This window comes from Cydia fagiglandana, chromosome 20, assembly GCF_963556715.1.
Source record: "Cydia fagiglandana chromosome 20, ilCydFagi1.1, whole genome shotgun sequence".
Taxonomy (NCBI): Eukaryota; Metazoa; Arthropoda; class Insecta; order Lepidoptera; family Tortricidae; genus Cydia; species Cydia fagiglandana.
In genome coordinates this window covers 1,122,336-1,139,548 of record NC_085951.1, presented here as the reverse complement: position 1 = coordinate 1,139,548, position 17,213 = coordinate 1,122,336, and the positions used below count along the sequence as shown (strand labels likewise).

Sequence of the window (17,213 nt, the reverse complement as noted above, 5' to 3'; positions counted from 1 at the left end):
TATGAAATCAGCAGACACTCACGAAGGAAAGAATTGCAGTTCATAAGGAATTTAAAATATAGTCAAAAAAGTTAGATTACAAATTACAAAACATGAACCTTTTTGTATGAAATGGTAGCCGTTGAAGCAAGAACCTGGCAACGATTTTAGAACGGAAGTTGCCATTTGAATGACGTCATGGGCGGAGTTTAGTTGAAGATCGAATTCGGATTCGGTTGGCGGGCGCGGCCATCTTGGTGAATTAGTGACCTGGCGATTCGGATATAGTTAGTGAAAAATCATTTGTCATCCACAATGTCGGAAAGGGAAGATAATGTGTATAAAGCTAAGTTAGCCGAGCAGGCTGAGCGTTACGATGGTGAGTACATATTTTTGTAATATCTTTTCGTAGAAGGGCGAAAATTCTCTCTCAATTTCGCCGACAGTTGAAAGACGATTTTGTGATACGTCTGAAAAAATCTTCACTTGAACAATGATGATGTCCCCTATAAAGTCCGTTTAATGAAGCTTGATTGCTAATACATCCAATAGAATACATTTTCCATTAGAAACTGAAACAAATTGATGGCATTCTTTAGGCTTGGTCAGCGATCGATGCGTCATCCGCCGGTGGGATGCCCTTTAGCTTTTTCCTTTGAGAAAATCATGAAAAACGTTACTTTACAGAAACACTAGTCCCTATGCTCATCATTAGCCCTTGAAAGTGCGATAATATGTACAAAGGACACTGTTTTATTCAAATTGAGAGCGAAAAGTTCGAGAAGAAAAAACTGTCACCTATTTTCCCATTCCGAGGAAGTTAACCACGATCGATCTTATTGAATTCGTTCATGCATGTCGCAGCTCGGTCGAAAGCTTCATTAGTGGTCGCGAAACGTTCAGGTTTTATTGGGGTTTTCTATTGGGAGCAATTTCAACGCCCTCCGCGGTTTCATCTGGCTATTGTTCGGAATTTGCTGAGAAACATGTTATCGCATTCATCTTTTGAATTAAGAATATAATGCCATTGTACAGGTTATCTGGTTGATTTACATATGTACGTAGTTCCGTTGATAACTGCTTGAATGAAAACTGTAGTACGACGTAGTCGTGTCGTTCTGCCTATTCTTAATTGATTTTCTTATCACGACCGCCTGTTATCGCCTGAGGGCCGCTGGGAAGCGATGGCGTGACGAATTCCATGGCTATGTATATTATTTCAGGGATAAAATGAAACAGGTGCCAAGTAGAAAGTGCACTGACTATACTGCTGGAATATGCACCTGTTACATAAAACTCATAAAAGACTGTGGTAGCTGTTAAAGCACACCCTTCCCTGCTAATGGTAGTATAAAAGGCCAGCTACCTTAATTATATTGATGAAAATTATCAAAAACTTCAAAAAGACTAGACTCAATGGCTTACATCAGTCATAAACTATACTTTATCAGCGCTAAATGTCAATTATTCACCCTTGACAGTGATGCTTGCAGACTAGTGATAAACATGACGAAACTGGCCCCCTGGATCTACAGCTGGACTAATTATCACCATTTGATAACCTTAACTAACACTACATCTTCAAACAGTGATTTATATTATATTATATTGGAGACATCTTACACAGATCGACCCTAGCCCCAAACTAAGCATTTGTGGAAACTAAGGATTTGTGGGACAATTTCTACTTTTGATTCATTTCATACCTGCATACAATTTTAGTTATAATTAAACCATAAAATATTCAAATTGCAATCAGTGTTAATGTATGTCGAGTGAAAGCTAAGTTGTCCAACAATTGTATTTCAGAAATGGTAGAGGCGATGAAGAATGTGGCCTCCCGCAATGTTTCCGACAATGAGCTAACAGTGGAGGAGCGGAACCTTCTGTCGGTGGCATACAAGAATGTCATCGGTGCCCGCCGTGCCTCGTGGAGGATTATCTCCTCTATTGAACAGAAGGAAGAAACAAAAGTACGTATTTTAGTAATAAGAGAGTAGACTGTACAAGAGGTAAAAAATCAGTCAAAACATTGTGTGCTCATGTTTGACCACCAAACTAGATGTTCTTCTATGCTCTATAGTGCAAATTGTTTTGTGGTAACTAAATGGGGTTGGCTGGTCGAATTATTTAGCAGATGGCGCCAGCATAGCTTGCACTGGCAAATTTTTTAATGGAATTTTATGCCCTGGATGCCAAATCCCTTTAAGCCAAATCTCATAGAAAAAAGGGCAAGCTATGATGGCACCATTTATGCAAACTTTTGACAGTTGCCAACCCCATTGGTAAATTTGTCATTTTTTGACAGCCAGAACTACCAAATAATGTGGCGTTACAAAAGCCTCACTGCACATCATACTTTGTACTGTGAAATTTTTAACTTGTAATCTACACTTACTGTATTTTGGTTAGGGCCCATGAGGCTGCCACTTATCCAATAAATAAATAACAGCAACACTTACTGTCCATCGGTGGACCTTATGCCTTTTGTAATAAGGTTTACAAACTGTCAGTTAACAGTGTGGGCATGGTACAGCAACTTACACTTCAACTTTCAAATAGGTATGTGGCATAAATTTTTCTTAGACTTATACCCGCTACAACTGATGCATCTGAGTAAGGCATATATCAAGCCTTGCCTAAATCACTCATAGAATTTAAATGCCCAATTAAAATACAAATTTCACCACTCAAATTATTGCATGATGAGTGTTATATGAGTATAAATTGATGAGCAAAAACTCATTTCCAAGAGAAAGTAAGCCGTTTGTGCAGTTACCACTAGAAAAGTTTGTGATGCCTCACTGCTGTTTCTTTATTGTAAAAAGACAATGTAAAGCTGTCACACTAAAACCTTAGAGGCCTTTAAAAAGGTCTTCAATACCATTTTTGAATACACTTTGACAAATCGAAATTGCATTTGTCTTGGTAAGTTTATATTTGGGGGTGGCTAGAGGATAACTCAATTTAAGTTCCACAGACAAGGGACTGAACACGGAAGAAATTTGAGAAACTAGCAACAGGCAACTTTACACAGATTCGGAACCTAACTTTGCACAGATTTTGCAGTGATTGTTAGGAAGTGCAACCAGGGTCACATACGTCTGGATTTGCCCTGACGTGTATGGACTTTTGGGCTTTGTCAGGATTGCAGGAGGACTTGGCAACTGTCAGGGTTTTTTAAAAACCTCAACTGACCTATTAGTTCAGAATTGGGCAAAAGCAAGTGAAGATTGAAAGAGGTGGCGCATAAAGGGGTTAGTGGTTCACGAAAAGTTTTGGAAAAAGGGATTGAAGGGGCGCTTTTATACTTTATCCTGATCAAACGCGGCAATGTCGAGATTCATAGTTGGGGGAAGGTTTATGTTTGGAGAAAGTAAGGTCCAGATAATTTATGGATTTTAGGGTGATGTCCGAAATTTTGTCAGGATATTTCATGTCTTCATATAGCAACCCTAAGTGACACCAAAAAATCAAATTCCCATAAACAATGCTCATTATAGTAGAACTTTCACACCTTGTAACTTAAGAGTTGGTGCAGAGTTACCTTAGATGGACTCTCATTTTCTGCAAGTACAAACAGCAACACTCCTAACTGTACATCGGTGGACCTTCTTACAAAAGGCATAAGGTAAAAATAACGGTAAAAATATGGGTGTACAAATCATTTCAAAAATATGTCCCATAACTCTTATGTCAGTGAATTAAGAACTATGGGACATATTTTTAAGTAAGTTGTCTACACCCATATTTTTACTGTTGACTGTACAGTTAACAGCGTGGGCAATGGTACCAACTATGTTGCCATGGAGATTTGTTTGTTAGCTTGATAGTACTTGATAAGGCTTATCATGGGTTTTAATTTTAACAAATGTTTTTATTAATCAAATAGGTACATTTTATAGTAGCAGAGAGTATTCACAGACAAGTTCAACTGAAAACTGTCTTAACAATAGACACAATTTGAATTTGCTTGTATTTTGATCAATAGAAATGAAAAGCAACATCATTCTGTGTTTAATCAAACTATGTACTTGAGAATTTCGGCGCCCTTGTCACTTGCTTTTATCAAATCTCGCCAGATAAAGGGTCAGGGTGTGAGAAATGCAATTAAATGGCAAGTTTTTATTAGAAACCATACCTACAAAAAACTATAGTATTTTTCAAAGAGCTGGGGCATGACAGATGTCGTCTCAACACAATGTATCCATATATTTCGGGGATCTCGGAAACGTCTCTAACGATTTCGATGAAATTAGTTATTTGGGGGTTTTCGGGGGCGATAAATGAATCAAGCTAGGTCTTATCTCTGGGTAAATGCGCAATATTGAGTTTTTATACGTTTTCCGAGCAAAGCCATTAACCTTAAAACGCAAAATTTCGTAAAATGGAGATGACATCCTATTTGTCTCCGTACCTAAGGTGTTTGAAAAATACTATAACGCAATAGGGATGTTTCCTGTACTTCAAATAAATTATTTCAAACCGTGCACGAAATAAAGCACAAGATAATTATTAGAAAAACATAGATAACAGCTATTTTTAAACACAATTTGTATTTAATAAATCGGATTGAAATATAAAAAGTAGGTGAGTTTACCATGACGTCACTACATTTGTTTTCATATAAATTCCATATTAGCAAATCGTTTTGACAGTTCTAAAAAAGAAGCTGATTTGACTAGTAGGAATGTAGCCTATTCATACAAAAATTTCACAATTAAATTAGTCATATGCATATGCCAAAATATACTATAAAAGTACCTATAGAGATACTGATAGTACTAATACTCGCCGTCAACCAAAGATTACAAAGATAAGACTGGTGTCGTCAGTTCGTAACTTTTCCCTCACACCTCCGTCGTCAGAGCTAGAGTGAAAGTGATAGCAATACCCAATTAGCTTATTGGCGGAGAGAATTGGCTATGTGCGCGACAATTGAAGGATACATTATTTAATGGATGACAAGGTCAGGGCCAGGGCGGTTTTTTTAAAACCGCAAAATAGCCCAATATTTTTAATAATTTTATGCTCTTTCCGTAGGACTGTATCGTGCATGTTCATATTTAGGTAACTACTTCGAATTATTAGATTGACCCATAAAAAATTAAATAATAAACCAATGAACGTAATAAAACCAGTATTTTTGAAGAAAAAACCGGTTCCGAGCCATCCCAACAAACAATTAGGTGACACTTAGCACTTATTTTATCACCTAAAGACATATAAAGGCTGTAGAATAGCTATATACTCTAAGCTTACAGGCTCTGGTGACATCAAGGTCTTTAAGAGATCCATGTATAGCTTTAAGATCCACAGTAGCCGTTTTGGCCGCTATAATGGATCTTAAGCAGCTAGTGTTATAGCTCAAAGTGAATTCTACCACCTTAACATCTATATGAGTAATAAGCAGCTGCAATTTTCACCTAAGGTTCTAAACAGGCGATAAAAACTCTTTTATAGCTCCGTTACTCGCAATCGCTTCTTAACTCTCTTGTCTCACTTACAGTCGAAAAGAGAAGTTATGAGTCACTTTTATAGATCATGTAGTCGCAGACGGGCGTTATTCAATACCATAGTACATCTTATAGTGTTATTAGAGTCTTACTTATAACCTAAGCCTATAGCGCCATGTTAATATGACCGATGAATCAATAAGCAAAACAAAAACTGTTAATTAGAACGTAAATACTTAATAAAAATCGATACTTTTACTCAATATAGACATAATGTTAGTATTGTTGTATTTAAAACCGGACTTCACGTATATTGTGTAATTTTGCGAAAATTAAATACGGTGGACCACAATTTAAAAAATATTATATTCAGATAAATATGCAAAGGATCAGAGGCCCTTCAAAATTTTGTTAGAAATACATATAGTTATTGACAGTGTAATTAATTTCGCCATCATAAATCCGCAGATAACACCGGCATCAGTGAACTAAAATAATTATTTGCTTTTATTTATCCGCCATTACATTTCACTTCAAGCTGTCACAGTGCAAGCTTACAAATAATAATACAAAATGGAAACATCTGCAACCAAAGCAGGCAGGGCTAAGGAAAAAATGTGCAATTACCTTCTTGAGTGCAGTGTTGCCAGGGCTCTGGAGTCATAAGTTACGTTTCGTTTCCCTAAAAGTCACGTTTTTGCTGCTTAAGTCACATTTTTATATTATTGTATTGTATGGGTAGGTATAGCTGGTCAAGCAAATCTTGTCAGTACAAAAAGCCGCGAAATTCAAATTTTCTATGAGACGATATCCCTTTGCGCCTACATTTTTCAAATTTGACGCCTTTTTCTACTGACAAGATCTGCTTGACCAACTTTAAATCGATTTTCAGATTCAGAAAATAATATATTTCACAAAAAATCTACTAACGTTATATGATTTTTCTTTTTGAAACACACATTTTCAGACCTAATGCTATTTGTGATCGATTTCATGAATTTTAAGGCGTATCCAGACTAGTCAATTTTTCGCCAATCTGATTAAATTGCCCGATCGAATCAGGACAAGTGACGTGCGGACGCAAACGCCAATTTGGCTCGCCGAATTAAATCGCCGATTATGACCGATATTACCGATAAAACGGAGTACGGGCGCAAGAATACCAATTTGTGACGCCAGTATTTTCTTTTTGGGGCATTTTTTCAATTTAGGGGTACTAATATAATATCACCATAAATCTATTGATATTTTTGTTCCTAAAAACAATCAATTCTACCAGCAAAATTTGCACTTGATTACTTTGCCTCACATGTGGATAAAATGCAACTTTCTTATCAGTTTTTGAACAATCACGAGAGCCTTTAAGCGGTATCCAGACGGGATGAACAAATCGACTGATTTGATCAGAAATAAAATTGGCGTCAATCTCCGATTTAAGGCGTATTCAGATTAGTCAAATTTTCGCCAATCTGATTAAACTGCCCGATCGAATCAGAGGCCGCCAGAGGCGTATAGATAACTACTAGGTATACTATCAAACTAAATAACACCGTCATGTCAAGGTAACAAGTCTCATTTTGCCACGACTATTATAATAAACGTGATGGTGGATGTAAAGCCCCCTCCAGACTATGCGCGTGAATCGCGGGCGAAGCCGCGAACGCAAGTGTGGCGTCGATTTCGCAGATTGTTCACGCCTTCGCGCATTGTTCTCCGTTTTTTGTCGGTATTTCGGCCCGCGTCAAAGGAGACGCGAAGCGCGAACTTGCAAGAACTCCACATTACACAATATTTTGGCTCCTCTGTGGCAAGATAAATATGAATTAAATTATGATTATATCATATTAAGCAGCTATATTTTACGCTTTTACAATAAAACAAAATGGAAAAACAGCTAAATCACGTATGATGCCATAGATAACTAACAGTTAAACTCGATCAGCTGATGCTTTTCCGCCATATTGCCGCAAACCAAACTGCGAAATCGCCATGAAGTGTGCGAGTGTGGAGTCATACGTCCCTCCGCGACGTCGCGCCGCGATTCACGCACATAGTCTGGAGGGGGCTTAACGTCAAAGTGCCAGTGCAAGTGTCAACTTGGGTGCGTTCACTGCGTTCCTAAATAATACGAATTGCAGAATTAAACTTGTCCAAAATTCGACTAGCTTAAAAAGTCACAAAAATTGCCTCATGATCGAAAGTCACGCACATGTCACACGAGAAGGCCAAAATTCACGAAAATTGTGACTTTTGTGACCATCTGGCAACACTGCTTGAGTGTTACAAATATTGACTTAAAATGCTAATATACCATCTAAAGCTGAAAGTATCATCTATATAGCTCTACACTACTACTCAAACAGTTAGTAGTCGCTTATTTGGCACCCTTTTTAAATTCTAAGTTGTTAATCAACGCTATTACAGCACTACTTTAGAGCTCTTCTACTACAACAGTTTGTAGTCACCTATATGCAACCCATATAGCTCCTAAAGAATTAATTAACACTATTGTAGCTCCACTATACCGCTCTTATGTCTCTTTTTTTATCCGATAACCCTACTGTAGCACTGTTATAAATCTTATGGTGATAAAATTTGTGCCCAATCCGGGGTTAAAACGGGGTTATAGCCGGCTATAACTCCTATTTTTAGAGCACTAACTACACCTAAAGAGTAAATAGGCGCTTATATAAATCTCTTCTAACCCTTAAATTTAGCGCCTAATGTTAGTTGGGATGGGCCTGACAAATTACATATATGAAAATTAGAACCTAAGAAACTTCACATTTTTGACACATCAAGCGTGATCATCGCTTTTAAGCCCATAATATGACCATTGGGTCGTTTTCCACCCACTGAATAATACTCACTCCTACTAAATAAAAAAGTCATTTACTGTCGCAAAGAAAACTTTCAGCAGCAAATCAAACAAAGAAAAATAAAGAAAAATGTCCAATAGGGTTGTTGAAATTAGTAGGAGAATGAGCCTACAACCTCAAGGAGTACAGAACTAAAACCAGTTTTGGGCATATATGGGTCACCAAGACAATTTTCGGATAACAGGTAAATAGCCATTATATGGCCCAAATTGACATAGCTGGCCCCGTAGATCATGCCAATCGCTAACGCTGCATAGCGAACGAAACGCAACTGACACTGTCAAACTAATATGGAAGAGTGATAGAGACACAAAGCGATTCGATGGCGAAGCGCAAGCGATTTTCACCTTGGCTAGGCCGGCTGCACTGTCAGTTGTTTGATTAGGACCGACAGGTCTCGCAATCACCTGTTGACCTATGACGGATCAATACGGACACGGACAATGACTAGACACTTGTCGTCTATCGGACCTAGGGCCTCGGACACAATGGGAAAGCTGACACCGACGGAAATACTGCATTGCTAAATTCCACTCCGACTCGCATTGTCGATGAAAGCCAGACATGTTTTTGTAAGATTTTCACAACGTTTCGTAAGATATTTAACTGCCTCCGTAGCTTACTCTGTAGTGATCTTGGGTACGAAGCTGAAGGTCCTGGGTTCGAATCCTGGTAAGGCCTTACCTGCGTGATAAGCATATTCAGTTTTGTTCCTGCATTATGGATGTTGATATACACAGTATGGGTGATGATGTCCTACAATATTTAGTATTTTACATAAAAGATTTCAGCTACAATAAATATTTAGTTCTCATAGAGTCTTCTTCTTCCTCGCATTATCCCGGCATTTCGCCACGGCTCATGAGAGCCTGGGGTCCGCTTGACAACTAATCCCATGATTTGACGTAGGCACTAGTTTTTACGAAAGCGACTGCCATCTGACCTTCCAACCCAGAGGGTAAACTAGGCCTTATTGGGATTAGTCCGGTTTCCTCACGATGTTTTCCTTCACCGAAAAGCGACTGGTAAATATCAAATGATATTTCGTACATAAGTTCCGAAAAACTCATTGGTACGAGCCGGGGTTTGAACCCGCGACCTCCAGATTGCAAGTCGCACGCTCTTACCGCTAGGCCACCAGCGCTTCCAGCGTTTAGTTCTCATAGAGTATGGTCACAGAATTAGTCAGCTGGAACGGTGACGAAAAGTTCGTCATATAGCCATATTTCATAAGTCAACATTAGATGATTCACCGACGGATACTCACGTAGTTGCTTCCTCAACCATTTATGCTATAGTTGTACAAAAGTGTTATGTACTAGCCTAGCATGAAGATGGAATATTGGCTATTAGCTCACCTCCTATATGACAAATAAGTAGTTTTTAGGGTTCCGTACCCAAAGGGCAAAACGGGACCCTATTACTAAGACTGCTGTCCGTCCGTCCGTCCATTTGTCACCAGGCTGTATCTCACGAACCCTGATAGCTAGACAGTTGAAATTTTCACAGATGATGTATTTCTGTTGCCGCTATAACAACAAAGACTAAAAACAGAATAAAATAAAAATTTAAGTGGGTCTCCCATACAGCAAACGTGATCTTTGACCGAAGTTAAGCAACGTCGGGCGGGGTCAGTGTCAGTACTTGATGGGTGACCTTTTTTTTTTGCATTATGGGACGGAACCCTTCGTGCGCGAGTCCGACTCGCACTTGCCCGGTTTTTTATTTGTCAGTTGACAGATTTCTGATAGATCATTTATTTTTGCTCACCAAAGCATTTCATGCAAGCTTATAGCCGCACGCACACATACAACAAAAGTTGGTACTGTTGCTAGGGCGCAATTTAAAGATAACTCATCTGAGATTATTAGTTATCTGAACTGCGGACATGGCTTTTAGATCTCCCACGGCACTCCGCATATATCCAATAATCTTACTAAATAGTCTTATCAATCTGGCACTTAATAAGTATTGCAAACAGCACCACTCTTTGTTCATCGCTGGACCTTATGTCTTTTGTAATAAGGTTTACGAACTGTCAGTTAATAGTGAGGGCGATAGTAGAACTGTGGTAGAAATCTCCCAAATTTTCTCAGAATTACAATTCTCATCGGACGGACATACAAATACATAATCCTCTAGAGCAGCAGAGTTTCTGAGGCGCAATATGTCCCTCAGGTAAAAAAGATTGGAGAGACTTGTAAAAGCTTACTAATATTTGAAACTACCTATTATGTACCCTATATACCTACATACCTATTTCAAATTGCGAACTAATTTCACTGAAAAAGATAGTCTTTACAAACTAGTAAACTGAGGAAGCACTTATTTTGGTTCCCCTGAGCATTGCCGCCCCTAACCTTACCTTACCTTTCTGAGTCTTAACTGAATCATTCAGATTAATGTACGTATTGTCAAGTTGAATATACGGCGAGTTGGAAGTTTTGTCAGGCGTGGCTCACTCCGCGATTTCGTCGCTTTGCTACAGGTAGCTAAAATTACATCCGTTCGACCCCAATTTTGGGGTTTGCCATAAGCCGCGCGTGACGCTGTCGCCACCCAGCGGCCATATCTGTGCTGATCGTGACAGACGCGTTTTGTTAGAGAGTGAGTCTTCTGTACCTAGTACTATTATTTATTCTGTGGTTTTGTGGGGGTTTCGTACTAACCATATGAAAAGCATCTAGCAAATACTTTGTAGGTATAGACTCAAGACTCCTAGATAACCATATGAAAAGCATCTAGCAAATACTTTGTAGGTATAGAGTCTATATTAGTCTATACTATAGACTCAAGACTCCTTGCAAACAGGTTTTTATTTTCCATAGTTTATGGTGGCACTCTTGCCATAGCCTGACACGAATTTAGCCAGTTTTTAGGAAATATATCTATGTTGCCGTAATGACTCATTGCAGTCATCAAACTTCGCGGGGGCATTGCCATGTGCTTTAAACGCGTTTAATGAGAATGTTAATTATAATCATACATCCCATGTAATGTATATTTTGCGGGATGTTAGGTGAAATTAACGCAGTGTGGTGAGGTATCACGTTTAAAACGCACATTCTCACCCCTTTTTAATCTGACCCACAATCTAATAATAAGTAAACCCTCCCCATGCTTAAGCCGGTAAAGTGGTTACTACGTTACTAGTATCCGATGGTGTCACCGACCTCTATAGAAGTCGGGACATGCAATGTCAAAGCAACGTGCAAGTAATTTATTCTTGATCGATAATTGAAAGCTAAACATCGACCTTGCCAAAACGGCTGGAACTTAAAATAGTATTAAACTTGTCATATTTTCAGAATGTCGCTTGCCTAACGCTATTCTTTCTATCTATACGTCGGCGGCCGATCGTAAAATCAGGCATATCGTGAAACGTGAAAATTTTTGACTCGTTCCTCGTTCCCTGAGTCGACGAAGCCCCGCTGCGCGGGGTTCCTATTTCTGGGCAGTTTGCCCTTCGGGCATCTGAAGCAACCTAACGAACCTATCTTACCTATATATTGGTTTAATGTGACTATCCTCAAAACAATACACAGGAACATTACGATCTGCCAGATCTTACGATCGGCCGCCGACATATACATCATCCTCTGTATATCTCTGCCTCCGAATTATGGTTAAAATTCTAAGATTTGATCCGAAGATTGGCTTCCTTGATGGTTCAAAAGTATTACATGACATAAATGACACCAGTGAAAAAAACATCATGACTTGGAATTTTTTCGAACATCTTCACGTAGCTTTTGTGCTGCTCTGATATTATAGTGAAATCCGCACTAAACTCTTTAAGTCTCAACTCACAAGACAAAAATCGGCAACATTCAAAGATTCGCCCAATTCCTTCACGGCTACATAGGAATTCCTCACCGTTACCTCACCTTAGGTAAACGGCTGCATTACTGAACACAAACGACTCAAATCTCAAGTCTACCAGTGTACCATGACCTCTGGTTCCAATAACTCTTCATTTAAATAAGAGAGCTAACTTATACCAGTTTTTATGAGTTAGTTCGCTAAGCAGCAATACCATTCTTTTCACAGTAAAGTGATACTTTGTGAATCTTATTGCACTGGTATTAAGGTCTATAAATAGTGAAGGTGTTGGCGTTCGGTCTGGTGTGAAACACAATCAAGGCCGCTTTTTTGCCGTCTGCAGTCTGCCGGTAAAAAAAATAACCATTCAAATGCACATTTTGTTTGTAATTAGTTTTTCAAGACGTCTGAATTCCATTGTGCGTTTAAAAAATAATCTTGATTTAAAATATACAGAAAAAATGCTGAGATCCGATCTAAATCTTCTTTTTCTCAGATAGGTACCTACTAAAATCGTTCATTTAAGTATAAAAACTAACGAATGTTAAAGCGTATAAAATAAACATACAAAAGATGAAACCTCCGTCTTCTCTAAAACAAGCAGTAATAATTTAAACTAGTCAAGTGTACGTTTGAATTAGTACTAGGAATGCAACTGTAAATTAAAAGTTCCTGTCCCACTACACTTCAGTAGGCATATTAGATTCGTAGTTGCTATATGAATCCGATGTAACAATCAGTCAACATACTCTTTTTCTGCTCGTTGCTACTTTTAGTCTGAGACAGTCACCTGCAATAATATGTTACTCTTCGAATGCCGCAAAAATATGTGACGCGCTCTTATGGGCCTACAAATAAGATTGTGTCAGATATTTTTGCGGCCTTCGTTGTGCAACATATTATTGCGATTGTCTAAGTCTGAACAAAATTACGGGTGAAAAAAAAAGACGTATAAAGTAGTTTTCAGTTTATTGCACTTATCCCCGATACCTTCATAGCGCATATATATGCACATATATGTCAAGCAGTTTATGTTACACAGACTCTTTGATTAACAATTATCATATAAATTTCCTTGATAAATGACGTGACATTCCTAATTAGATATTCACAGACATTCTAATCCAGTCTCCATATCTACCTTAATACATTCCTAATTATCATATGACTAATGCGTGAGTAATGCAGTACAGTGAGAGTTTCCCAGTAATTGTTCTGGCTGCATGGTCGTCAATGAGATCGTAAAAGTTACCGTTATATCATTGCACCTACGCGTATATTAATTAATTGACAGGAGGTACAGTCTGCAACGACCAAATATATGTGAGAAAGCGTTAGTAAAATCTAATAACGTCTAATAAACTGGATTTTTATTAAACCTGGCTAAATTAAGAACCTATCGAGGTTCGGAAGTGTTTAGATCAAATCGTGAATGTTACAATCGCCAATATTATAAATGTTATTTCAACTAACGACCCGCCCCGGCTTTCAAAACATTATAGTTAGTTTTTTTTAGCATTAGAAAGAAGTTGCAAGAAGGTAAGCGATCTTGACATGTCTTTTAATTGAAAAACGCTTTTTAAAAATCAAAAACTATTAATTATGAAAGCAGAAGAATATAAATGATCGTATTCGATTCATAATTGTTACATAATTGCCGTAACTTATTTTTAAAATATGTTTTACAATTAAAAGACACATCTAGATTGTTTACCTTATTTTTATTTCTAATGCTAAAAAAAACGAACTATAACAAATTATACACCTAAACCTTCCTTAAGGATCACTCTATTGATACCTATGTGAGAACTGAGAACCGTATGAAAATCCTATACATACAAACAAAAAGAATTTCGGACAGAAGGGGGACTTTGTTATATGAGGTGTAGTGACCTAGTGACTTGTAAAAGAGTCCAGAGGCTTTTAAAAGAGTATTTGCACCACAGGCTGAAATTGGTAGTTTTAAAATCGGCATCAAAAACATATGTGACGAAAGTGTTCAAAATAGGTCAAGTGTTGTGAAGAAAATACGGCTGTTCAAATAATTTGAGCACGTCGACTCGTGTAGTCACTTGTTTTGCTAACTGTCCAAATTATACGAAGTATTCAAACTATTTTATCGCAAAAACCATTTATAATAATAGCTGAAATAGCTCCAAATAATAGCCCATAGCATGATCCGTAGTATTTTTGCTTCTAGAACGAGTTTGTAGAACGAGGTTAGAGTTACAATAAAATTGTAAAAAGTGGTTACGCCCTGCTGCTTGTTTTATATATGCGCCGTTTTGTAAGGTTTTCGTTTAAGGTCACCACAACTCGAAATCGAAGACTAAAATGGGCGTGGTCGCGATGGTATTAATTACCTACCAAACCTGACCTGTCAATTTGCCATTGGTTTTTTTTATTTACGATCCGTTTGGTTGCAGTGACAAAATGAGATAGCAAACAACATCGATTTTGTCGAACGTCAACCGTCACAGAAATATTTCGTCAACGGTACCGTCACAAAAATATTTTTCGACCATTGAAAAACCGTCGTCTCTGTTTAATATATTCATGAACGAAAGTGAAATTGATATGCCTTGTAGGCATAAAATACAGCCCTGACTCGTAGGCATATAAATGGTTGATCTCTGCTAAGAATTTTAATACATTTTTTGTTTCAAACAAGTTATTATTTATAACAGAGCTACACGAAAAGCTTTAGTACGATAGTGCGAAAAATAGGAAACTCAACGAATGCCGATAAATTAAAACACGAGCGAAGGGAACATTTTAAATCGGCACAAGTTGCGAATTACCTATTCGCACGTGTATTGTACGACGTTTTACATAATATATATGGCCCTGTAGATTAATGTGCAGATTATTGCACTAGTGCGGTAAAGTAGCGCCGTATGTACTGTAAAAATATAAACTTGATTCGGAGTTTCAGAATACCTATACCAAAAAGCTAGGCTCTCTAGTGCTTACGTCACACAGAAATTCAGCAAGTAGGTCTTGCGTCGCATCGCCTTTGTGTTGCTAGACCTACTTTGGCTAGCCGTGGCCAGTTGGCCTACTGCCGTGCCGCTGTGATCTAGGTTATGAACTGTAAACCTAGGCTTTAGCGGACACTAAGTATCTTTAGTGTGAACTTGGCGATAAAATTACACTTTCACAGGTAATTAACCTCCATAAATGCTAATATAAAAGTATAACGGCTAAAGTAGAGCATTAAGTTTCAAGTTATGTTCTAATGTATGGGGATGACAAACTAATTATAGCCAGCATGAAATGAATACCTTTGGGTATGGTGCTTTTCTCCAAAAAATTAAAAAACTGTCAATCGGGATATATTTTATACTACAAGGGGGGGTTGGGTCAGGGGGAGGGGATGGGACACTAGTGTGCGTAAAGCACCATACTCAAAGGTACCGTACATTCATTTCAAGCTGCCTATAGTTTGTTTTTCCAAAAATAAAAACAATTTGACCGAAACATAAATGCGTTTTAGACTTTTTACACTCGGTCGTTTCCTTTTGGATTATCGGCACTTTTATTTTATCAACCAGAACCCTACATACTACACGCGGGAATGTATTTATACGATTTCTTGCACATTGTGCATGATTTTCGACAGAGGGGTAAGTTACTGAAAGGTTACTCAGTTGACAGTTACTGTATGCTTTAAGAGCGCTCTTACAAGAAAAGTCGAAATAATGCAAAATTGATGATACTAGTCGACGAAATTCAGGACTTTGTGCTCCTTATTAGAAACAATGAGTACTTGTTCCAGTAAAAGCGTCTTCTTATCTTTTTAAATATCGTTGTAAATATTAGAAAAAGGACTTATTAAATAAGTAATGAATTTTTTTCTGATGGTCGTTTCCGAAAAACCGCGTGAAGCACTGAACGGCAAGCTTTTATTTGGAAATGTTGAGAAGTTTTCTCTGCTAAACCTGGCTATTTTGTATTACTAATACCCTGTACTTTAAGCATATCAAACGATATTTTTCCTACATACCTTTGAGAAAGAGAAAATCAAAGTAAAACGAACTCAATTTTCTCTCCGAAACAAGTGTCAATTTCTACGAAAATCTACTTAATATCGAAGTTATTTTCATACTCAAGCAATCTGCAACGTTTGCTTATACTGTTGGTATACATTAGTGTTTATGAAATTCTACTATAATTTTTTGGCAATTTTTTGAAAACTACTCTATATTACCGATGACGCGCGCTCACTAGCTCAGTGCCGCGGCAGAGCTTGTACAGGCAGGACGTGTGTCGGTCGGCTCCGCACATTTTCAACGGCGACGACGAGGTTTTTATCATTGTGTGCGGCGGGCGCCGTGTAAAACGCTATACTGTGTGCGTGTTAACCGCAACGAGAGACTTTGATCCTAGCACTGTTTTTATAGTATTATAATTTATAATGGTACAGTTTAATAAACTACCGGACAGGATTAAAAATATTTGGAACGACCTGACATTCTATATGTATTTATTTGACTCAAGATAGTACTCAGAGTGTGATGATGGAGCCGGAAGGTGGTCACCGGTACCAATCAACCATGCAACTAAACCACTTAGTGTTTAGGCTCGTTTTATTCGTCTCAACAAGATCTTTGACACAAGATAGTACTCAGGGTCTGATGATGGAGCCGGAAGGTGATCACCGGTACCAATCAACCATGCAACTAAACCACTTCGTGTTTGGGCTCGTTTGATTCGGCTCAACAAGATCTTTGACTAAGATAGTACTCAGGGTCTGATGATGGAGCCGGAAAGTGGTCACCAGTACCAATCAACCATGCAACTAAACCACTTCGTGTTTGGGCTCGTTTGATTCGGCTCAACAAGATCTTTGACTTAAGATAGTACTCAGGGTCTGATGATGGAGCCGGAAGGTGGTCACCAGTACCAATCAACCATGCAACTAAACCACTTCGTGTTTAGGCTCGTTTTATTCGTCTCAACAAGATCTTTGACACAAGATAGTACTCAGGGTCTGATGATGGAGCTGGAAGGTGGTCACCGGTACCAATCAACCATGCAACTAAACCACTTCGTGTTTGGGCACGTTTGATTCGGC

General features: G+C 38.2%; 1 protein-coding gene across 1 annotated transcript in view; it reads left to right on the top strand.

Annotated features, from left to right (window-relative positions):
• Nucleotides 1-176: 176 nt before the first annotated feature.
• Nucleotides 177-17,213, top strand: part of LOC134674419 (14-3-3 protein epsilon) — a 33,740-nt gene continuing 16,703 nt past the window's right edge. The window contains exons 1-2 of the mRNA XM_063532483.1: nt 177-358; nt 1,789-1,952. Coding sequence (XP_063388553.1) covers nt 295-358; nt 1,789-1,952 — 228 coding nt within the window. The 5' untranslated portion in view covers nt 177-294. The remainder of the gene's footprint in view (nt 359-1,788; nt 1,953-17,213) is intronic.